The following is a 23,559-nucleotide window of genomic DNA, read 5'->3' as shown; positions in this document are numbered from 1 at the left end:
CCCACAGGAAGCCACGACCGCGTGGCAGCGGGGAAAGTGGCCGCGGATCCGGTTCGTAAGTCGAGGCGAGTTCATAACCCGAGGTAAAATTTCCCTGCCGAAGCTGATCGTAACCCGAAATGTTCGTTAGTAGAGGCATTCGTATCCCGAGGTACCACTGTACTGTGAATAAGCTGGTGCTGTGCAAGTCTCGTGACACCTTAAACAAGTTTTAGATTCACACATCGTGCTCAGTCCATCATGGTTCATCTTGACTATGTTTGTTGAGAAAGTCTGAATGGCCCAATTTATACATAGCTAAGCCATTGTTGTTGTTGTTGTTTAGTCGTTAAGTCGTGTCCGACTCTTCATGACCCCATGAACCATATTGCGCCAGGCCTTCCTGTCCTTCACTGCCTCCCTGATTTTGCTCAGTTTCATGCAGCTAAGCCATACACAATGGCAAACCACTTTTGAAATCTAGGTTGTCATAAGGTGTAGCTACTTTACCTAAGACTTCTGCCCTTCTCAGTAGATAAAGATGACACACTTTTTTCTGCCTGCAGCTTTGGTAGTAAAATTTAGATACATGAAGTGCTTTTATTTAATTTAAAAGTAATGAACATTTTCAAAAATCACAATGGAAGCTCTGAAGAAACTCAGAAGCAATACAGGCAAGTTCCTTGTTTCCAGAAGCTCCATAGACACAGACTCTTTAAAGAAGCAACTATTAAGCAATTAATATTCTGCTTGCATTTCAAATCCCCTTTGCTCTGAGAGTTTTGTTTTTCCAATGCTGATTGTCTCTCTAGTGACTACTAACCTGAATCTATAGGGGTTCACATTAAATTGTATTTACCAAATGCTTTCATCTGGTTTTAAGTTTAGCAAGGATTCAGTGTAACAGTAACAGTGATCACGAGTTCTCTAGTAAAATTAGTTGAATTGAGTTCCAATGAATTTTTAAGATTTCAGGACCAACTGGTAGAAATTGATTCTAGCAACTGCCACTTACCTTTCTATCTTATGAGAGAAAGTTCTCTCAAAGGCTCAGATCATAATAGTAACCCTGTTTTGACCACAAAGTTGATGGTTTTCACTGTTCTGGTTTGCATGAAGCTTTTAACTTGATATGATCTGCTTTCCTAACTTTTGTCTGGAAGCTGAATATCAGCTGTTGGATTCATTGTTGACCAAAGGGATGTTTGAACACTTCCCTGAATCTTAAAGATAATCTATTAGCAAAGTATATTACTTAAATCTACAGATGTTCAGATATCACCATGTCATCTCATCTACACCTTCTGAACTGGCTAGCTTTAAATAGCGACTGGCATTCCATGCTGTCAATAATGACTGCTCTAGGACACATCCTGAAAGGAATTCAAGTCATAAAGTTAACCACAGGTCTAATTTTTTTAAGAGCAGCTTTCCTCCATTCCTGTGGTAAAGGCACAATGTGAATTCTGCCCTCACCCTTCCCATGAGGTTAACAGGGCAGGAACAAGAATCAGGCCCCAGTCTGATGGAATACTTTACCTACTGTGTAAGGATGCCTCCCTCCTCCCACCACTTAACATTCAGAAAGGAAGCCAAAACAATCCTCACCTGCTGAGCTGCTGATGCTGTGTTATTTTATCATCTGTAAAATGCAATATTTATCATTTTGATTATGACTTCTATTATTGGGTGCCTGGCTTTCATAAGCCAGCCAAAGGCCCATGGCTGGGATGACATAAAAAGTAGAGGTTTGCCTTAGTCCCTCATAAGCACTTGATTCTTTGGCTCCATTTCATCCAAGTGCTCATAAGGAAGGTATTCTTCCTGGCTCAGTTAACAGGGTAAAAACATCCGTTTCTGCCTGCCAAGAATTTGGCTTATTTTACCCAGAGTGGTACTGCAGCTAGATCTGAGCATTATCTCTGCATTTCCTTTCTTTTTTCACTCAATTTTTCAGAGAGCTCAGTGAGATTGTTTTCCTTATGTCTGCCCTAATCCCTCCTGCTCAAAGAAAAAGAAAGAACTCTATAATATAGAGAATATTCATTGTATTTATTTTGCTAGAACTTTGAGTCCAGATGTTCAATCTCTTCATACATAAGGTAAGAAAATCTCCAGATATTCAACAGAAAGATGATTCAGAAATTACTCTAACCGCCCAGGGATATCCTCCCATTTTAAGCATCATTACAGACTGAACTGCTTCAGACATTGACATCCCCTCAGATATTTATGCTGGCTAACTACCTGGGTCTACTCCAATTCACTATTATAAGAATAAGAGATATTTATCAGCTATTGTCCTTTGGTAGAGAGTCATACAGCAGGTCTTGTACACAACATACCAATCCTAGAAACTGCTTTTGGACATCAATTTACTTTCTGCATCTCTCTCCCCTGATCAGGAACAGAAAAAAGACCTAGTGTAAATTGTTTTTCTGGTCAGCAAAGAGTGGAACGCAGATTCTTAAATACTATATGGTATTACTTGAAAGCAACAAGGAGTATAGTTTTGTTTTTCTCATTTGTGCACAAAACAATTCTTTTATCATTTTCTCCTAACTATTTTTTTTCTTTTAGGGGAGCTAAATGCTAAATTTAAATCACATGACTGATAAAGCATGCATTGCAATGCACATTCTTCCATTTTTGCACTTGTATCATGAAGTTTCAACATGTATTTCTTCTTACATCTCTTCATTTCTTCATACAAAAGCTCTGTTCTCCATGGTTGTCATGCCTGCAAGCCTGGCCCAAGTACCCCCTTCACAGGCCTGAAAGTTCATCATTATATGTTCACTAGCCAAATAACAAAAGACACAAAAACCAGGAGAAAAACAAGAAAAGGGAAAAAAGAAGAATAGTGAATGTTCCTTTGACATCTGTAGTAAAAATAAGCCAGAGCTCAGTACTAAAAAGTTGCTAAATGTTTTACTTAGGAGTATTTCATATTTCCGGTTGGAAGTCATCTGCAAATTACCAAAGATTAACATGTATTGTTGCCAGTTCAGTCAAAGTTGTTTAAGATCCAAACAGCCTAGTGGAAAACAAAAGGAAAGTTAATGACTAATTTTTATCAGTTATTCTTACAACAGACCTGCCAACCAATATTATGTATTGTCTTTTTATACTGCCCAATAAGTTAAGTCAATTGAAACATATTGCAAAATATATATTATCCTCATTATAAAAGGAAGAGTGAGAACAATTAATGAATAAGGTGAACTTATATGTGGGATTGAAGCTCATACTTTTATAGCCATTTTATTAATATGGCAGTATCAGTTCAGGATTGGCACCTTTGCCAAGTTTAAAAGTTGACAATGTAGAGAAGTTAAAAGAATATCATATATTCTGTACGTGTGCAAACAAAGCATTAAAAAGACATAGCAAGGTAAGGAAGACACAACCATGACATCTTTGTGGCGTTTACTTACACAATCATGCAAAACATCATGAAAATATTCCATAGTGCAATGAAGATCCGAAAGTATCTTAAGCTTAACAGAAATTCCCTGATATTGTCACCTAGAAGGCAGGAAGTAAATAAAACTGTATTTACAACAGACACTACCACTTGTTTCATCCACATTCCTTTAAGCGTACGCTTAGCAGTAATTCATTCATTCAGGTACCACCTGATTCCAGACTGACTCTAATAACTGGAGTAAGATCCCCAACAATGAACAAGGTACTCTGTTTATTTTTAATATGAGGCAAGAAAAAGGCAGAAAGAGATCTTTATAACTCAAGCAACTTGGGTAATTGAACCAATGACCCAGCAGGGATAGAAGAAGCATGAAAACAACTACGCAGAGCCATACTATGACCTATGTAGTATAAACGCTAGTAACATTCTTTTTCAGTATTTGCAATTGGGTGGCATGTTGTCACTCTATCAGCAGCACAGACATTCAATAGCTCCCCCTTCCTTCATATACCTGCAATCTCTCCAGATAGCTAAGAAACCTCCATAGCATATTTACAGCATATTTAGGAGGGGGTAGGAAAGTCACTGTAAGGTCAAAGGACAGTCATTTAATGATGCAGCCTTTTGTTTTAGAACAGGATAGGCAAGGTGTGGTCCTCTAGAAATTGTTGAATAGCAATTCCTATGATTGCTCATCCTGGCTAGAACGGAAAGAGTTCAGTATCTGAGGGGCTGTATATTACCTACTGTCAAACTTACTCACAGAACCCCAGCAGAATATCCTAGGCACTCAACTCAGCACAGCTTGACTAAATTCTAGGCTCATATTTGGCGAAACGCTATCTGACCCACAACACTGAGTACGTAAGTATCTTTACTGCATACAGGAAGAAGTCACTAAAACAGTTGATTGCTCTCTGTCAACCTGAAGATACAATTCATTCTTTATACTCAATGTAATTTAATTCTGCTGTTTTCTTCCACTCTTCCATGGTTTAACTGATGTTTTGCCCTGTGCTTCTTAGTCTTGAAACTGAGCATTGTTAATTGTTGACAAACCAACACCTCTGCCCTGAGAAACTCTGGGTCCCATCTTAATTCTGTTTTAAGTTTTTTTAGATAAATATACAATCCAAATTACTAGGCAAAATAAAACCACAGAATGAAAAAAAAAAGTGTTTAAAGCACTACCCCAGCAAATGTGATACTATTCTCATCAAGAAGGTGCAACAATAATTTATACAAAAACCTTGATTTCACAGTCCAAATGCAGAGAAATGGTGTCCATTGAAACCAAATGTCTATTAAATCTGAAAGTATATTACATATGTTACTCTTATATAATTTTACATCATTATGTAACATTTATGTAATTCTTAACTAATTTGTTAAACTTATGTAAGAACTATAAACATTGTCCTGACTGATTCACCAAACAATGATCAAATTTGAATGTCCAAGGCATATCATAAGAATAAGTTTAAAAGGACCTCTGGGTATGGACAGAATGTCATTATCAAGCTGTCATTTAAAATCAGCAAATACAGTATGCATATGGAAGCAAATAGTCCAGAATGTTAATCCGGAACAATAGCCCATATTTTTCTACAGAATACCCCAAGTTTGCAATCCCAATACAAGACTAAAAAATTAGCTACAACTATTTTGGAGACACGCAGTAAGTTCAAGAAAACTTCAGTTCAAGGACATCAGCTAGAACTTTTACCTGTTGTTGGTTCTCTTCCTTCTTCACCAAAGCCCTGACTCTCCTTCTTCTTCCTGGAAGGCAGACAAAGAAAGATTTACTTTAAACATCTCAGAACACAGTAGTACCTCATAATTAAAGCAAACAGGAGTGTACTAAAATGGACAATGACAGAAGAAAGTCTACTGACAACTGTTAGCCAAGATAGCTTAATGGAATAGCAATACTGGGAAGAAAACAAGAGGAAGTTTCAAGCCCTACTTGAAGAATTTTCAGACGTGATTAACCATGCAGTGAAAATGGTGCCAGACTAGATGAATACAGTTTAGGCAAGACACAGCAGAAACCTTCTTGCAACATTTAAGGGGAACGTCCATGATCAAAAGCAGCATGCCTTTAAACAACATCAGCTGCTAGTTCATAATGACCATTTTATGAGATTTCTGTAGAATAGCTAATTTGCCCACTGTAGTAAACAGAATATCTGGGTTGGATGTGCATTCTCTATGCTCCTAACAACATAGGAAATATCTTATATATAGCTCTCAGGTCTTTTACAATACTGCTAAGTGCTCTAATTGGAAGTAGTGATAAATTGAACCTTCTCATTTCAGGTCCCCTTGAATCTAGGCAGTCGTGGCTGATCTTGAAAAGCTAAGCCAGAGTTACACTGAGCTAGTACTTACCAGGAAATCTCAGGGTTCTATGCTATCCCATCAGTTTAGTTGCCCAGGCTGTCATTTAAAATGAGGCAAATACAGTATTTCCCTATGACTGGGAAATTAAGGCAATAACCAATCACTTTTATATTGTTGCCAAGAAGAAAACATGGCTGTGTGAAGTGTTGGTTTAATCAGCAGAAGTAAAGCTACGCTCAAGAGAAACTTTATCTTATCTTCATTTATTCATCTCTGGCCAGTTCCAAGATTGAGGAGAAGCTATCACTGACTTTTTAAAAAGAGGCTCTCTGGGATTGCAGAAAGTTGTGTCCTACCAAATCCACCCAATAAACTCTATTCCAAGGAGCTCTCTAGAAAGGAGTTCTTCCCAGTTTTCCTAAAGCCCGTCTAACTGGACCTTGAACCTGGTATTTTCTATCACCAAAATCACATGTTCCAAGCTTTGAATTGAAAGCTTCCCCAGAAGCTTCTCTGAGAAGGAACTCATGATGGAAGCACGAAAACTCAGTTCCTAGCCTAGTGGTTACAGTAATTCCTCCATTTTCCCAGGGAAGCAAATCCTGCTTGTGCAGTACTTACAGCCTGAAGTTTAACACTGCTCCGGCATTGACCATCAGAGTCCTATGTGGCAGAAGAAGAAAATATGAGAACGTATATTGGCTTGGCCTTTTCCACCTTGTCTCAGCATTTCTGGGCTGCTGGGGGGAGGAAACGACCCACAAGTTAGGGGTAAGTGCTTCCTCGATGCCTCTTCTGATGTTCCATCCCAACTACTACTGCTCTTTTTTGCACTTTTAAGAGCTGCAGAGCAGACACAGACATTTAGCCAATCCAGTTTCCCTCGGAGAATGCAGGTTGGGACATCCTCCTGCCCCTCTACCGTACCTGCATAACCTTTACACCCCTCGGTCCCGCACAGTCGAATTTACCGAACAGGAAAACATGCCTCCCCCCACTTAACAAAAGCAGTTGCTTGGCAACAAGCTAGCTCCCCCTTACCCGAACAGCAGCAAATCCCCCAACATCCTGCTACTTCCGCTCTGCTTGTATCGAAACGGAAATATACCCCGCGGACACGCAGCAGCTCAACAACCAATAAGCATCAACTTCATCCTGCCTTTCCTCCCTTGGCCACCAGGTGACACCCACCCGCTATACCGTAAGGGGAAAGTCTGCGGCACGTCACAGACGGGCGGTGACGATCCTCCATAAGCCCCGCCCATCAGTTTAAAGCTGTGGGATTAGTCCTTTATCCTGGGAGCCGAGGCGTGCTATGAAGGTTTAATGGGTGTGAAAGATGCTGCCTTTTCTTCTTCGTTTTTTTGGTCTCGTTCTTGTGTCCCCCCCTCCCCCAAAAAAAGAAATGCAGGGAGATGTCTATTTTAGCAAAAGTCGGCGGGAGGAGCAGGAATTGTGAAACTGTAGAAGAACAGGAAGATCAAACTGAGCATTCTTCAGAAGCAGCCCTTGTGTTATCTAGTGATCTCAAGCATGCATGGAGGTGGGCTCTTGGCCGTGCTGTGCCGACGGAACCTGCATGTTCGGAGGCAGTCTACCTTTAAATACAAAGTACACGAAGGGTGCGTCCTTCTTGCCTCCTGAGGCGTTGTGGGCAAGTGCAGCCACTTCGTTATGTGCCATAAGGAGTAGGAGGCGATTCCGCATAGAAGATGCCCGCCAACAGTTCGGGAGCAAATGCCCACCGTTACGCACCTCAAGTGGGGTCCTGGCCGGCACTTTGCGCAAAGAGGCAAAAAAGCGCAAAGTTTGAGCTCTTGAGCTAAACTTTATCCCGAATCTAGTTTGTCTAACAGTGTTGAAGACGAGGGCTTGGGGAAGGGAGCAGCATTAATCCCGATTAAACTCAAGGGGGGTCCGAATTGCCGCAGAAGAGCCTTTCCTGACCTCGCAAGCACTGCCTCCTGCCCCTCCATGAACTGATTTTTAAAATTAAAAAAAAAAACAAAACGGTGGCAAGTGCCATCACCTCCGGTGGGCCCGGGCAACTGGGCGCATTTGCTTCTGCTGCCCCGCTCCCGCTCGCTGCGGGGAGCGGGGCGGAGGCTCCGTTGCGGGGTCCCGGGGTCCGTCTTTGAGGCCCAGTCCTAACCGTGGCGTTGCTGCCTTCCTTTCCAGGCAGGTAGCGAGCACCCCCCGTCCTTCGTGCATTTGGGTCGGCCTGAAGGAGAAACGCGGCTCGCGTCGTTTAAGCAACCGCGCAAGGTGCAGGGGAAGGCGGGGAGGCGAAATCCCTCGATTCCGGAGCTAGGGGCGGCGAAGGCACGAGCGGAGAGAGAGGGGATAATGTTCCCGGCGGGGGGGAAAGGAATTGCACTCTGCACACGCTCAGCCGCCCGAGGCGCCCCCGGAGGCACTGCCAAGCTGCAGGCCAAGTAAGGAAGGCGGCGGGGGCGTCTCCATCTCTCCCTCCCTCCCTCGGTGGGGCGGCCGCTGCGCCCCTCCTCTGCCAGACAGCGGTAGCGCCAGCTACAGCCGCCGAGCGCTCGACAGGGGCTCGCCTTCGCCTCTCGCCCGCTCGGTTCTCCTTCCAGCAATGGACCTGATAGGGGCCCTGGATGTGGGCGATTTGGCGGCCGCCTTCGCCCGCCTGCCCGTCTTCCCTGTCTTCGACTTGGGCTACTTCGTAGTCTCTCTCCTCTACCTCAAGTACGAAAAAGGTAAGCGACGAGGAGAACCTGATCCCCTTTCACCCTTCCCCACGGCACGGCAGGCGTCTCTTTTTCCCACGGCTAGGAAATCCGCTTTCGGCGGTGCGAAATCCCCCATCATCAGCATTACCATTTATAAATAAATGGTATTTATTAATTGTTACCTACATCCTGCCCTGTCCTTGCAATGTCAACATAGAAGGCTGCTACGGCCCTCCTTCTGGTTGCGTCCCCCCCCCCCACGCCACATTCCCCCCTCCCTGATATCAACCCGAAGGCATTCTTCCATTGCCAATTGACTTGGGTTCCAGGATGGGCTTGCTTCAGACGAGTGGGCAGGCAGTGATTTGGGCCCCAAAGCATTCTCCCCCCAGTGATGGGGAGATTCTGGGATGAGGGCCAGAATCGCAGAGCCCTGTCTGCAGAACACTAAAGCAGTTTCAGAGCTCAGCCATCAGGCTGGATTAAGAGGGATAAAGAAGGGCTCACAGAAGGTGAAAGAAGCAAGGGTAGGAAGAGAAAGTGGCCCAGAGTCTTGCAGACAGGCACAAACTATCCCCCTCCTTCCATGGTGCTAGGTGAGTTAATCCGATGTAGTGGTTTCCCATCCAGCAGATTTAGTTTAATTTGAATCCAGTGGTCCTGAAAAGGTGAGAAGACTGCTGACCCGCGCTAAATGGCCCCAGGTTTGCCTAAATGGCCCCAGGTTTGCCTCACCTATTGGAGGAGGGAAGGAGAAAGTGAATGAACACCGTAAGGCACCAAGAACATCAACCACCCCAACATCCAGCCAGCTATCTGGCTGGAGAACTGTCAGCCACAAAGGGTGTCTTTGGTACAATCGAGTCTCCTTTGTTGGGATTTTAAAGTAATGCTGTAGCAGCAGAAGAGGATTTTAGGGTTCTGGTTCCAAAGACAGTTCTAAAATAAGAAATGAGCAAGTGGGAATATCCTCCTCTTCTTCCAAACACCGAAGGGACGGATGTCTGTGAGAAACTTGAGCCCCTGAATCTGAGGCCCCTGGCTTGATGGATGGATCCAGTTGGTGACATTCTCCTTGAAAGGACAAGCTGGGTACCTGCCCGTGAAAGCTTAAAAGACTTGCCTGGGTCCTTAACGTTGCCCGAGTGGGAAGAACTGGGAAAGAGAGAAAGAAATTAGGCCTCAGTGATCATCCAATCACTGGGTCTCAAACAAAAAGTAAGGGGATCGCTAACAGTTTTTCCAGCCTCATTTGACTTTCTACACTTGTCAATCACACAATCTGGCATTTTGAAAATGGAGAGGTTATGAGTAGAGATATTGAGTTACTATTCCTTATTGCTGACAAGAGAACCGGTATGGCCACAGAGCAAAAGGAAAGGGGGAGAGGGGGAGGGGGCGGATTACCAGTTCTGGTAAGAAGGATATATCTGGCATATTAACAATAATATATTTTGGAAATTATGTTTTAAAATAATCGAATGACCAAAAGTTGTTTCTCTACTCTGGTCAAGCTTACAGCCCAGATCGGTGAATTCCACTGCAGAATTGTTACTTTATTGTTTACAATGTTCATTTAGACTATATCATTGGGACTCCATGGTCCATCCAGAGCACTGAATGAATGGATCATACTTTACCACTCCAATCCACTAACATCCTTTGAAATGAAAGCATAAAAATAACAATTACAAATGCAAAAGGCATAACAGATCATTCTGGTATTTTTAGTGGTGGCAGACAGCTGTCTAAAACCACAACGGTGTGGTGGTTAAAGTGTTGGAGGAGGACTAGGGAGACTTAGGTTCAAGTTCATCATCAGCCAAATAAGTTCACTGGCTACTTAAGGCCAGCCGCTTTCTCTCTCTCCGCCCAACCTACATCACAGGGTTGTTAGTGTGAGGAATAATTAGAGGACTAAGGGCTATATTCACCACCTTCATTGTTGAAGAAAAGGCAGGATGAAACTCCTGAAAATAAAGTGGTCCTTTCTGCAGTACAGGTAGTCCCCGGGTTAAGAATGCCTGGTTTAAGGACGACCCACGGTTAAGAACGGAGCCTATTGTAGCAACTTTCGAGTTAAATAGACGATTCAAATTAAATACGCAATGGTTTGCGTTAATTACACAATACTACTTATACAGTATTATACAATACTACCATTATACAATACTACCATTACATACAAATTTGACTTAAGGACAGACCTTGGGAACAGAACTTGTTCTTAAACTGGGGGCTACCTGTACAGAGAACTCGTATGTCATCTTGAAAAACCACAATGGCTGCAGAAATGGCCCCAGAAATTCCTCCTCCACCAAAGTCCTGCTTGTTTTCAGATGCAGACAACATAAAGAACCTTCATTAGCCTAGTCAAACCACCTTTATCTCTGTCTGGCAGGGACTGGAATGATACTCTGGTTAATCAAAAGGAGAAGCTGCTAAGCACAGGTCCCTCCAGAAGAACCTTCAGAACCTCCAAGTCACCTCCTGAAGTTCTGAACTTTATATAACATTTGATTCTGGGCAGAAATGGCTTGTTTCTCTCAGTGCAGCTTCCCTGAAAGTCACTTCACTAATTATTCCTGCAAGAGCATCTCTGGCTTCTTGGTGGCTCCTCTCTACCACCAGCTGCTGATTCCTTTCTGGAATTAATAGTATGGCTTTGCAGCTGCTTCAGCTCACCATGGAGGACAGAGAGGAGATTCTTCCAGCCACCCACCATGGCCTGCCTTGCCCCAGTCAGCAGGATGCACTGGGTGTTTCACACATTCTTGAAGACAGACAGTGGTTGGAAGATTTCCCACATGCAAAATTTGATGTGTTCTACTACTACTAGAGCATAGAAGCTGTGGCCCTGACTTGCCACCCTTTGCCAAAGCCTCCTGGGCACAATCTCCAGACTCTGTCCAAAAGTTGTTGCCAAGCTGTACTTTAAAATGTGACAAAAGGAGAAAAGCATTAAGCATTTGAAGTGTGTTTAAGTTTGTGTCAATTAACTTTATTCTTGGTAACTACCTGGAAATATCCATGTAGTTTTCTTCACAATAGCATGGAAGTGTTTACCATTTCCTTCTTGTGGGAATGTCACTCCGAAGCTAAGTGCAAACCTCACCCTAAAAGAAAATATTTGCACACCCCTGCCCTGAACAAAAGAAACTCGAGTTCAAATTTCTGCTCATTCCCTAGCCAAGACTCCCTCAGCCTCCCTATTCCCTGGTCTGTAACACGGGAGCCAGGGTTAATGGCTATAAAGAAAAAATAATACTGTAATTCCTGATAGTTCTTTTATGGGTTAGAGATCTGCAGGGTGTCCTGTGGAGACAAGTCTTTGCTACTGTCACTTTATTTTTAGACTACAGCAAACATATCAATTTCATTGGATGGGGAGATCCAAAACCCAATCCCTTTCTAATGGCTGCAGAGGTGAGAACAGTTGGTCTGGAATACTATGGGTTGGCTGGTTCATTCATTTGAACTTGCCAAGGTTCACGGGAGTAACAGAGACAATGAAGGGCTGGGTGATACTTTGACAATCAACATGTTGATTATGGAACAGCATTTACATTATTATTGCCAAGCACATCCTTGTCATCCAGGAATCAAGCTGGAAGAATATTTTCAGAAAAATATTCAAAAATATTTGTTTTTTAATGAGATGCGCGGTGACAAATTTGATATATAAATAAAATAAATATATAAAAAATATTTTACCATTCCATCAGATGCACAATAAATGGATGACCAATGCTAAGGGACCACTTGGTTGGGTACACTACTTGGTTGTTAGTTACAACTACATAATCCATAAAACTTACATACCTACATAGTGGCTAACACTCTACAACTCCAACTGCCAAAGCTGGGCATACATGCTCCAGTTATATTGGCACTCCATGCCCCCCCACTGGGTAACTAGCATACACACGCCAATAGGTGGCAGTAAATAGCAGTATACGTGCACAACACACAGTCACAAGTTACACTAACAATAACAAATTTGTCACATGACTCATATAGCCATAATATTGTTGTACAGATAATGGGATGAACTTCTTTCCCATGAGAAAATCCTGACAAAGATGGCAGTTGTCAACATCTGGGATGTGTAGGCTGAACATCCTTGGGTTGTGCCATAAGGTGATAGAGTTAAATACTGTATTTTAAACAAATCAGCATAAAAGTTATATATGACTCTTTTGCTTGAGAACAAAGGCCTGTGTTGGTGGTGGGCACTGGACAGAAAACAGCAATGCCAATGTTAGAGTAGCTTGCCCAAGAGCATTTCCCCACATGTACCGAACCATGGCACAAACATGATTTGGCAACCTCTTTTTTTGGCTGGGTCTGCATTATGTTGCCTTTACCTCATCCCCAGCCTGTACCTGAGACATCCTTAACTGTTCCAGTAATAAAGTAACATCTTCCCCTTTAAGCAAGTAACAGGTGATGGCGGCTTTGCATGAGTGCAATTGGACATACTTCACTAACCATTTGCTTGGTGCTGCAGTCAGGTGACCCCCTACATGGCACTTATTGGCCATCTTAAGCTTGTACAGATACATCCTCTATCCCCCATCCTAGACACTGCCTAGGATGCTGGATAGGGAACTCTGGGAGCTGAAGTCCCCACATCTTAAAGTTGCTGAGGTTGAGAAACATTGCCTTAGAGACACACCGAGCTCTAGAAGAAAGGTTCCCCTTTGCCTCCCTGGATCTTCCTCGTTTCTTGTTGATTTGCAACCATTTTTCAGAGGTTCCAATCCCATGCCTCAGTCTTCAGCTTCCTGAGGCTTGGATTTTAAATAACAGTTTTCTCCCTAGAAAGAGAAGGGACTAAGGGAATGCAGAGAATTAGGAAGATGACCTTAGTGGAAATATGCAAGAACATTCATTCATTCATTCATTCATTCATTCATTCATTCATTCATTCATTCATATTTCAAATTTGTCACCGCCCATCTCATTGCAGGGCAGTGCATTACATTGGCAAAAGGCAATGAAACATTTTTAAGCTCATCCAGAGCTAGGAAATAACATTTGGAAGCTGCTCAGGGAGATGCCTCTCTGAATCACTGGAGTATAAGAAGGGGGAGGAGGTACAGCACTACCAGATTTGCAAAATTCTGTTATTACAGCTAGTCCTCACTTAATGACCACAATAGAGGCTGTAAAACTGGTCATTAAGTGGGATGGTAATTAAGTGAGTCACCATGTGACCAGGCCCAATTTTATGACCATTTTTATGATGGTCATTAAGTAAATCATGTGGCCATTAAGTGAATCATACGGTCGTTAAGCAAATCCAGTTTCTCCAATGGATTTTTTTGCTGGAATTCGCTTAACTGTCACGTGATTTGCTTAATGATCATGTGATTCGCTTAACAGCCATTGTAAAAAAGGTCACAAATTGTGAATCCATGGCTGCAGGGTGGTGTTGTGATCGTTTGCAACAGTCGTAAGTGCGAATACAGGTCGTAAAGCACCTTTTCCAAGGCTGTCGTAACTTCAAACCATTGTTAAACAAACAGTTGTTAAGTGACGACTACCTTTATAGCCAATCTCAATAAAAATAGTTTTAGCATTCCTGTGGAGTTGATTTCCTGGTCTACCAAGTGGGGCTGAGAAGGGATCTCCCTATTCTATGTGCAGTTAAGTAGGAACTCTCCTGTGGAGAGAAAGCTGGTTAATTCTCTCCTGGGAAATAGCTTTCCAATTCCTAGAGGGCTTCACCACAGAAGTAAGCAGCCAGAAGTGAGGGATTGAAGTAAGTTGTTTCAAGGTCTTTTCATCGTAGCACAGCTGGATTTGAAACAGCAGTTTTCTCCTTCTCCTATCTCTGCAGGTGCGGTAGAGCTGTCCCGGAACAGTCCCTTGGCCTCTTGGGTCTGTGCTATGCTGTATTGCTTTGGCAGCTACATCCTTGCTGATCTCCTGCTTGGAGAAGCCCCTGTTGATTACTTCAGCAACAACTCCAGCATACTTCTGGCCACAGCCGTCTGGTGAGGCCACCCTCTGTGACCTAAGGACTAGGCCCCAGTGCAGAGCCAGGAGGTGCACTCCACTTCTCCACCAGAGTCCCTGTTGGTCTCCTAAAGACATGTTTCTAAAAACAGAATGGATATAAATATTACTCCAGGTTAATATATGTGCTTGACCCATGACCAGAAAGAGAAGCTGTTAAATGGTTAGCTTCACACTGCTGTTGTTGGGTGACGGAAGGAACTGTTGCCATTACCAAGTTGTGTACAGGTTCAGAAACAGTCTTTTCCAGTTGTGGCATGAATGGTTTCTGCAAGCTGTGAGATTCCAGCATATTTCCTCTTCTGTTAGAACGGATTGAGGAAAACAGCAGAAATCAAAACAGGAAGGAGAGATATACTAAGGCCTCTCCTCCCAGGCTTCCCAAACTAACATGAGAAGAAATAATTGAGAGTCTTGTGCTGTCTAAAATCTAATATGGTTGTTATGGAATAAATAGTTATGCCCTGGATGCTATCTTATCAGGTCGCCCTGTCTGTCTGTCTGTCTGTCTGTCTGTCTGTCTGTCTGTCTGTCTGTCTGTCTGTCTGTCTGTCTATCTATCTATCTATCTATCTATCTATCTATCTATCTATCTATCTATCTATCTATCTATCTATCATCTATCCATCTATCTCCATACATCTAGGGGATGCATGGATGGACAGATGGACAGACATATGGTTGAAGATGGAGTGTAGATGTCTTTTGCAAGCCACAGTGACATTAAAATGATAGCATATGGGTCATGACATCATTACACAATGATACAATTATACTGTATATTGTGTAATGACATCCAATGCAAGTTTGTGAAATCATAATATAAAAAATCATTTATATTATGATTTCAAGGTGCACAAGTTATTATTTTCTCTGCTGCCCCCCTTTCCCCCACATCTCCTTATGGAGTGGAGAATCTAAACAGGTCAGTAGAAATTAAACATATATTGTTCAGGTAGCGATAATTATGTGTTCATGCCCAAAACATTTGCTAGGTGATAAAAGAGGCAACCTTTCATTGGTAAATCAATTGAAAAAAAGATTACCTGTACAAACCAGAAGAGATGGAATGGAACCTTGATAAATAGCAATTTAGTTTTTTCATGCTGCAATCTGTTCAAGAATTGCCATTCTAAGGTCAACAACAGAGCATCCATCATGGGAGGCTGAAATTTATTTCTTTTCCTCTCCCTTATTATTTTTAATGTCATCATTGTTGATGTTAGATCTCTTTAAACCCCTTTAACCCAATGACCAGTATCACAACTTACTTTTAATTCTGCATTGCTTTCCAGGTACCTGATCTTCTATTGCCCCTTGAACCTATTTTACAAATGTGTCAGCTTTCTGCCTGTCAAGCTTATTTTTGTGGCGATGAAAGAGGTGGTCCGAATTCGCAAGATTGCTGCTGGTGTTCATCATGCCCACCATCATTACCACCATGGGTGGTTCATTATGGTCATAATTGGATTTGTCAAAGGTAAGCTTTGTAATTTCAGCATTGTGATCCCACTTGGGACTCAAGAAGATGGTGGAATGGCAAGTATCAGAACTGCTGAAATGCAGATTAGACTAAGATTTCTCACCTTCTCAGGGAGAAAGACAAGTGGTTGTGTTCATTACAGCTGGGAGAGAATATCTCCTTGCATACAACAAGGATGGTGAACCTATCACTCTCCAGATGTTGCCGAACTACAACTTCTAGCTTTTCCAGCCAGCATGTCCAGCAGTGAGGGATGCTATGCACTATAGGTCATAAACATCTGGAATGACACAAATTCCCCACAGTAATACATAGGCAAAGGCACTATTTCCAGAGGAGCACTGCTCAGGCTGCTAGATACAGCAATGATAGGGATCACATCAGAGGTTCCTGAGTGAAGCATCTGTTACCACTCATAGACATTTCCCTTCTGGTGTAGAAATTGAGCCAAGAAGGAAAAGATCGCATTCCTTTTTTCTGTTAGTAAATGACTTCATCTGTCAGGCTGGTAATTCTACCAAGAAACTCTTCCTCACTAATCTGGAATGCTTCTCCATACCAACTTCTGCCATTAGCACATCTTAGGAGTATAGAGAGCTACTTTATATCTGACCAGATTCTTTGTCCATCTTGTTCAATACTTTCTCTTGTGACCGGTAGCATCTCTCTAGTCTCTTGTTTTAGCTGGAAATGTCAAGATCAAGCCTGAGATCTTTTAAATGAAAAATAAGTACTGTACTACCAAGCCATGATCAAAGAGCTGAGACACTGAGCAGAGCTTATGTATTTCTTGTTTTGAAATGAAGATGTGCACAGTGTTTCAAATTCAAGTAATTTGAATTGCCCTACTTTGAGTTGTTTTTGGTGTATAACTGTTTTGATTATTGGGGAAGTGTTTTGATCTGGAAACAGAAATGCTTTGAACTTGACATGTTTCCAAAACGATTGAAACAGCCTGCATCACACTAAAATGCTGTGAGGTCGAGACTGTTTGAATTCAAAACAGTAAAAATTCAAAATGTTTATTTTTACATTTTTCTATGCTGCTTTTCTTCAGAGAATTCAAAGCAGCTAGAAACAAGAATGATCAAACTTCAGTAAACTTAAGGTGGGGCTGTGGCATCACCATCATATTTTCAAATTTGTTTTTAACAATGAACTTAGAAATGGGCATCACTTTTATTATTCATAATAATAATAATAATCGGTGGAATTGCCAGTTTTCTTAAAGGAGCTATTATGGCTGAGAGCGTAACCACAAAGATGCTCAATGTTTTTCTCCTGCATTAAGTCACCTGCCCTTGACAGGAATTATCTGTGAGTTTAGAAAATGGAATTCCACTTGCACACACACATTGCTGGTTTGTTTGCAAGTGTGTCACTGTTTCTCCTGTGTTTGTAGGTTCTGGAGTTGCCTTGATGTCTAACTTTGAGCAATTACTGCGTGGTGTTTGGAAGCCAGAAACAAATGAGCTCCTTCATATGACCTTGTGAGTAGAGAAGCCAAAGCTTTGGTATTAGAGTGTCTTTTGGGTGGAGAGATCAGTCATGTTCTAACTGACTTGGAAGTAATCTGGTGATTAATGGAAATTAGAAAAATCAGTAGAAATATGAAAGGGTGTTCTCAGAACTGACTCTCTTCACCTGGTTGATTGGTCATCTTGGGTTGGAGAAGTAGAGGTCTTGAGCTGGCCAACGTTTCTTGTTGTAAAGTAGGTGTATGCAATTTTACTGCAACTGGGAGAAGACAGTCTTAAAAAGTGTTTCTAAGGACTGCAAGGGCATGTGGCCATGGCATCATGATGTCACTAAGCAGGTAGAGCCAACACTTTCACAGCATTTGAGAGAGTATTTAAGATTCTGGATATTTAAGCTACCCATTTTTCCTCCTTCATATCTCCCAAAATAGCAAAAATGGTTTCAATTTTAAGGCAGGGTTCCTCAACCTCAGCAACTTTAAGATGGGTGGACTTCAACTCCCAGAATTCCCCAGCCAGCATGACTGGCTGGGGAATTCTGGGTGTTGAAGTCCACCCATCTTAAAGTTGCTGAGGTTGAGGAACCCTGTTTTAAGGGATGCAACCATCATCTTAAGCCTCTATTGTCTTTTAAGGCCTCCCATCTTCCCCTTGCAAGCACAAAATACCTTAGTCTTACCCACTGCCGAATGCATGGCTTGCATACAGAAAATGCTCCATTTAATATTCAGCATCTCCAGTTCAAAGCAGCAGGTAGCAGCTGAAGGAGAAGGTCTTTTTCTCTCAGATTTTCCTTAGAAAGTTGTTGTCAAGTAGAACAAATGATCCTGGCCAAGACAGACAGTCTGCCTCAGTGTGATGTATTTCTTGCATCTGGGGATGGTCCCTTGTTTAGCTTGCTTGAAAAAAATGGTGTCCTTCAATAGTTCTTTGCCGTGAACAGGACTGCCAAAGAGGAATAGTATCCTTCAGAATATCAGTTGCTGAGATAATGGTGGTTTTCATGTCCTGTTTGTGAGCTTCCTGAAGATATCTGTTAATCTATATATCCCAGGGTGCTCAAACTTTGGACTTTGAGTAGTCCAAGGGAGTCAAAGGAAGAAGCAAAACCTGAAGCATGTTTTCATAACACTATCCCTCCCCCTATATAAGACTGACCAAGTTTTTTAAAAATTGTGACTACTCCAAGCTGCAGGTAATCTTTGACCTGCTGTTGGAGAACCCCTGGACTTACTCATTTTCTGGTTCTCTCAATAAGTCAAACCATAACCTAACCCAGTTTGCTGGTATCATACCAATGCTGCCCCCTCCACACACACACAACTAAATTTATCACTCATCAAGCTTAGAATACTCTATAAATACATTTGCTAGGGGCTTTAGCTATCTAGGTTAAGCACCTTGGCTTCTCCCTCCAAGAAGCACGTCCTTTCTCTACAGTTTGGACTGTATTTATTTCGCAATTGTGCTTCTACATCAGTGTTTCTCGACCTTGGTGATTTTAAGATGCGTAGACTTCAACTCCCAGAATTCCCCAGCCAGTATGGCTGGCTGGGGAATTCTGGGAGTTGAAGTCCACACATCTTAAAGTTGCCAAGGTTGAGAAATACTGTTCTAGATTATAAGGACTTTCTTTCCTTGCAGCCCATCCAAAGCCAGTCTGTATGGAGCAGTGCTCTTCACCCTTCAGCAAACCCAATGGCTGCCCATCTCCGAAGCCACCCTCATCTTCTTCTTCACTCTTTTTATGATCATCTGCAAGGTAAATTCCTCTGCTGTGGGGCACATGTGAGTGGGTGGGTGAATTAGTGGGAAAGGAACCAAAACTGTTTCTGCTCACTGGAAGTTCCCCAGAAAAGTAGGGAAAGGATGCCCTTTGAAGGCTTCAGGCACTGGGCTCATCCATTATACTAAGCCATGGTTAGTTGACTAAGCTACAGTGGTTGGCTTATACATCACACTAAGCTATTAACCATGGGTTACAATTTCCCACAATTTCCACAATTTGCTAAGTCCAAACTAACAAATCTCCCTATGGATTAACCAAAGCATCTGGTAGAAGCCACAGTGACATCACACGTCGTGAGCTCAAATTATGTAATTTGCATCGGTCCCTTCACTGACACCAATGGCATTTGTGTAAGTCACATCCCTGACATCATTTGCATGATGAGATCATGACATGCATGTGACATCACTCACTCTTCCCCTACCAATGGACACCCATGTGGATTAGAGTGAGTTTTGAATTTCCAGAGATATCAGAGGAAGTCTGGGTGGTGTATCCTAAGAAATACTGTTGGATTGCTTAACAATGGAGACCTTTCCAGTGGGCTTCCAACAGTACAGCTGTGGGTGCTACTGGCTCTAGGTTGGAATTCTGGGGATCCCACAGAAGTAGGTACCTGCACTTCATTAAGAAGAGCTTGATGGCCAAGACAATAGATTTATGTAAGCCCTCCATTACTGACCTTGGTGTAAGAAGGGCTAAGAGGAATGGGAAGAAACACAGGTTGTAAGCAGTTCCTTTTGTTGTAGCTGGCTGAGCAATAGAAAAACTGGCAAGGTAGGTGACCACTAATGGAGCCCTTTCTTGGCAAGCAGGTGTCCTTGACAGCAACTCACTCCCACGGCTCACCGTTTGTACCTCTTGAAAATGTGGTGTGCCCCATCCTCTTTGGCTCTGCATTTGCCAGTCATGACAATCACCACCATGACCATCACCACCACCACCACCACCACCATGGAGGATCCCAGGAGCCATCCCTTCCACCACCACCTCAGCTGCCAGCCAAATCAAGGGAGGAGCTCAATGAAGGAACCCGGAAGCGGAAAGCCAAGAAGGTGGAATGAGCATCAAGAAGGTTGAGAGACCCATCTGAACCACCACAACTTTGCTGCATACCTTGTGTGACTTATGGCCTTCCAAAGACATGGCTGGAGGAGGCTCCTAGAAAGCCCAGTCCTCTTCACCTGGTCCCTGCCACTATTTTCTTGGCCTGTCACCTGTGAGGTGCAAAACTGATGTCCAAATGGACCTTTCACTACAGTTTCTAGCTCAGCCTTTCCTGTCCTATTGGTCTCCTCCCCTTCCTAATCCACATCAGTGGAAAAGCTGGAATGTACTTGGGTGTCTCCTCCAGCTTCTTAGCCTGCAAACAACCCAGGAATCTGCTCCAGGCCATCCATGCAGGTCCCTAAGGCCAGCGATACTTTTCATGGGCTGAGAGACGTTCCAGATGGAGTGACTGGCATTCCACTAAGTCAGCATTTTGGATGTCTTCTTTGGTTGCCATTTGTACAAGGCCTTGAGCGTAGGAGAAGACCATCACTGCTGCTGCTGCTCTTTGGGCTGTTAGTATATGTGTATGTGTGTCAGCATGCTGGCATTTGTGTACACCTCTCCAGAGCTTGGTAAATTTTGCTGTAGGGAAGGAAACCAAAGCAACTATTGAGTGTTTCAATCCTACCTTTGCAAAACACTGTGAGAGATGGACATGCATGTAAATTATTCACTGACTGATACCCCTTCCCCCAGGATAATTATTTACTGTTGCCAAGGATTTTAAGCAGTTTGTTTTCTCCCACTATGCCTCTTCTGCAAACAGTTGGGTCGTTCCTACTGAACTGATTTGGATTTGTTGCTTTCCTCCTTCAGTTAAGAGATGATAAAAGCAAGGGGCTGTCGGCTAAGGTGAGAGTTAGCTTCTAGTGGCTACGTAAGCCTATGAGGGTGCCTAAAGAGTCATTGCATATAAGTCGTGGTTTATTGAGGGATTTTCTCTAGAAAGCCAAAGCTAGAATATCTGAATAATGGAGCCCCTGTGAGCATCTGTAAAGTTCCCTCCTTGCCCCAAAGTAGCCAGTTAGCTGCTCCCGGGATTACAAAGAAGGCTTAAATTCTAGTTGGGGGCACAGAAGGAGACTTCAACTGGTGTCCTGACTGTCTAGGCCCTTCCCCGCTTGCAGTCAGCTGTGACAAAAACATGGCACTGCAACCTCTTTTTTCTGCTGTATCCCCATGATGTTGCCTTCAGCTTCTCCCCAACACATCCTTGAGACAACAGTCATCCTTAGGTGGCCCAGTGTAAAAGTGGTGTTTCCCCCCTTTAAGCAGCAGTTTTACTGTACAGCAGGTGCAATCTGACATGGTTCACCAACCATTGTGTCAGTAGTGCTTCCAGGGGACCTCTATGGGTTGAGATCAGCTCGGCACCTGTTGGCCATTTGATACTCTTCCTATGCAGTTCCCAGACACAGCTCTCCAGGACTATCTGCTCTGAGCAGCCGAAGGGTTTGGATCTTTCTGGCCGGGGTCTCCCATTGTTTGTGCAAGGTCTCTGAACCAATCCCTGACCAGCAATGGCAGTGGGAGGGGCTGCCCTGTGAAGCAGGAGAGAGAGAGAGGGATGGCTCTCTGCTGCTCTATGGTTCAGCCTCTGCTCAACTATGCCAACCAGCCGTTTTTCAAACTGTTTTTGAACATAGGTTTATTGTTCTTCTAGAAGAGCACTAAGCCCATATTCAAAAGCAGTCTGAACAAGAGTTGATAGGTGCAGGTAAGTTATGCTGTGAAGTGTCATAGAGGAAAACAATCACACAAATACCAGATTTGATAGGTTTCCAAACCCAGGAACACCCAGTGAGTAAAGAGAGTCCTCTTTCCTTTCCCCTGCTACCTCTCCCAGCTTAGGTAATTGATCCCCCAGCTGGAAGAAGTGGCAGGTGAAAGGGGGACAAATTCTGGCAAATTCTGCAGATGTAGCCATCTGCCAAACCATTCCCAATCAGAGCAGTGCTGTGAGTGGCAGACTGCTTTCCCACCAGTTGGTTAAGTGGTGAAGGTGGGAGGAGGGCAGGCGGGAGGAAGGTCACCATCCTCCAGCTACAAACCAGAACAGAGACAATGGGACATGGAATGGGAACAGATGCCAATGTAGCGTTTTGTTGGCTCACAGATAGGGGGACAGCACTTTAAAGGACCCAGAGGGAAGAGCTCCATGACTTGTGAGGAGTGGGAATAGCCATCCAGAAACAGAAAGCCCTGGATTTCCTTTTCTCCTGTTGGACATCACCAAGAGAAGGAACTGATTGACATGAAGAGGCAGAAGAGCCTTGGAGAACACTTCCTTCTCCAAGATATATACTTCTTTGTTAAAAATATAGCATCTTATTTTTTAAAAAGTGCCTTTTCCTTAGAAAATCTCTGCCCCATCCCCTTTTCTTTTTTCCCTGGATTTTTATCCATGGCCAGAACAGCCATGGTTTTGTGGATACAGCCATTCTTAAAATAAAAAGCCTCTGTGATGTAACTGATGTGGAGAATTGTGCACATGCTTTGTACACTTCTGTCTTAATGTCTTCACAGTACTGGAAGGAAGAAGTTAAGATGCAATAAATGTTTCTTTGGTTCTGAAGATGAGATCAAGTGGAAGGATGGGATGGGACGGGAATACCAGATTTCAGGGATTCACAGTGGATTTTCTTCCTCTAATCCAAGAGTTGGCCATTATCTGAATTCTTTTAGTCTCCCAGAGGCCATCTAAATTTCTCCATTCACAGATTATGGCTATACAGTTTCCTCTGTGATAGTTTTCTTTTTCTTGGCACTTGTTTGCAGCAATTTTTTAGCTGCAGGGCTGCATCTCAGCCTCTTCCTGTTCAGATAGGGCCCAGTGCAGATGATCAAGATTTGCAAGAGAATTTGGAGGAAAGTGTTTAGCCTGAAACCACAGATTTACCTCCTCAGTCTCCCCCTTCTTCCTAAAGCCCTTTTTTCCATGCCTGGCACTATCATATTTTGCAAATGGCTTACACAGGGAAAGCTGCTATTTTTTTTTTAATTGTCCTCTGTTGTAATAATCTTACTTATATAGTTACAGCAGTTCTTTTATTATTCCACCAGGACAGCCTTCTCAAATGCTCTTCAGACACATTGGACTAAGGTTCCTGTGATTTCCATTCAGTTCACGCTCACTTCAAATTATGAAATTGTACAGGTGGTGCAGAGTATTTCCCAAACGCTCTGTTATTTTGTAAATAAACATATTAGAAATACCTTGTTCTGCTTCCCACACTTCTCCAAGCGATCATTGTGTCCAAGAGTGCAGGATTCTTCTGGGTTTGGTG

At 43.0% G+C, this 23,559-nt stretch overlaps 2 protein-coding genes across 2 annotated transcripts; one reads left to right on the top strand and one right to left on the bottom strand.

Annotated features, from left to right (window-relative positions):
* Positions 1-2,012: 2,012 nt before the first annotated feature.
* On the bottom strand, positions 2,013-6,917 carry SMIM7 (small integral membrane protein 7). Its single transcript, XM_007424487.4, has 5 exons — positions 6,794-6,917; positions 6,374-6,415; positions 5,136-5,188; positions 3,417-3,507; positions 2,013-3,016 (listed from the first exon to the last, which is right to left on the bottom strand). Exons 1-5 carry the CDS (start codon positions 6,817-6,819, stop codon positions 3,001-3,003), a joined length of 228 nt encoding a protein of 75 aa, XP_007424549.1. The 5' UTR covers positions 6,820-6,917; the 3' UTR covers positions 2,013-3,000.
* An 875-nt stretch (positions 6,918-7,792) lies between these two features.
* TMEM38A (transmembrane protein 38A) lies at positions 7,793-23,423 on the top strand. Its single transcript, XM_007424486.4, has 6 exons — positions 7,793-8,472; positions 14,291-14,447; positions 15,765-15,949; positions 17,355-17,442; positions 19,075-19,192; positions 20,035-23,423. The coding sequence occupies exons 1-6, from the start codon at positions 8,349-8,351 to the stop codon at positions 20,281-20,283; spliced, it is 921 nt and encodes a 306-aa protein (XP_007424548.1). The 5' UTR covers positions 7,793-8,348; the 3' UTR covers positions 20,284-23,423.
* The last annotated feature ends 136 nt before the right edge of the window (positions 23,424-23,559 follow it).

This window comes from Python bivittatus, unplaced genomic scaffold (genome assembly GCF_059951505.1).
Source record: "Python bivittatus isolate LINGU-HERP-01145 unplaced genomic scaffold, Pbiv_v1 ctg000580_np1212, whole genome shotgun sequence".
Taxonomy (NCBI): domain Eukaryota; kingdom Metazoa; phylum Chordata; class Lepidosauria; order Squamata; family Pythonidae; genus Python; species Python bivittatus.
This window is presented reverse-complemented; position numbering and strand designations above follow the sequence as displayed.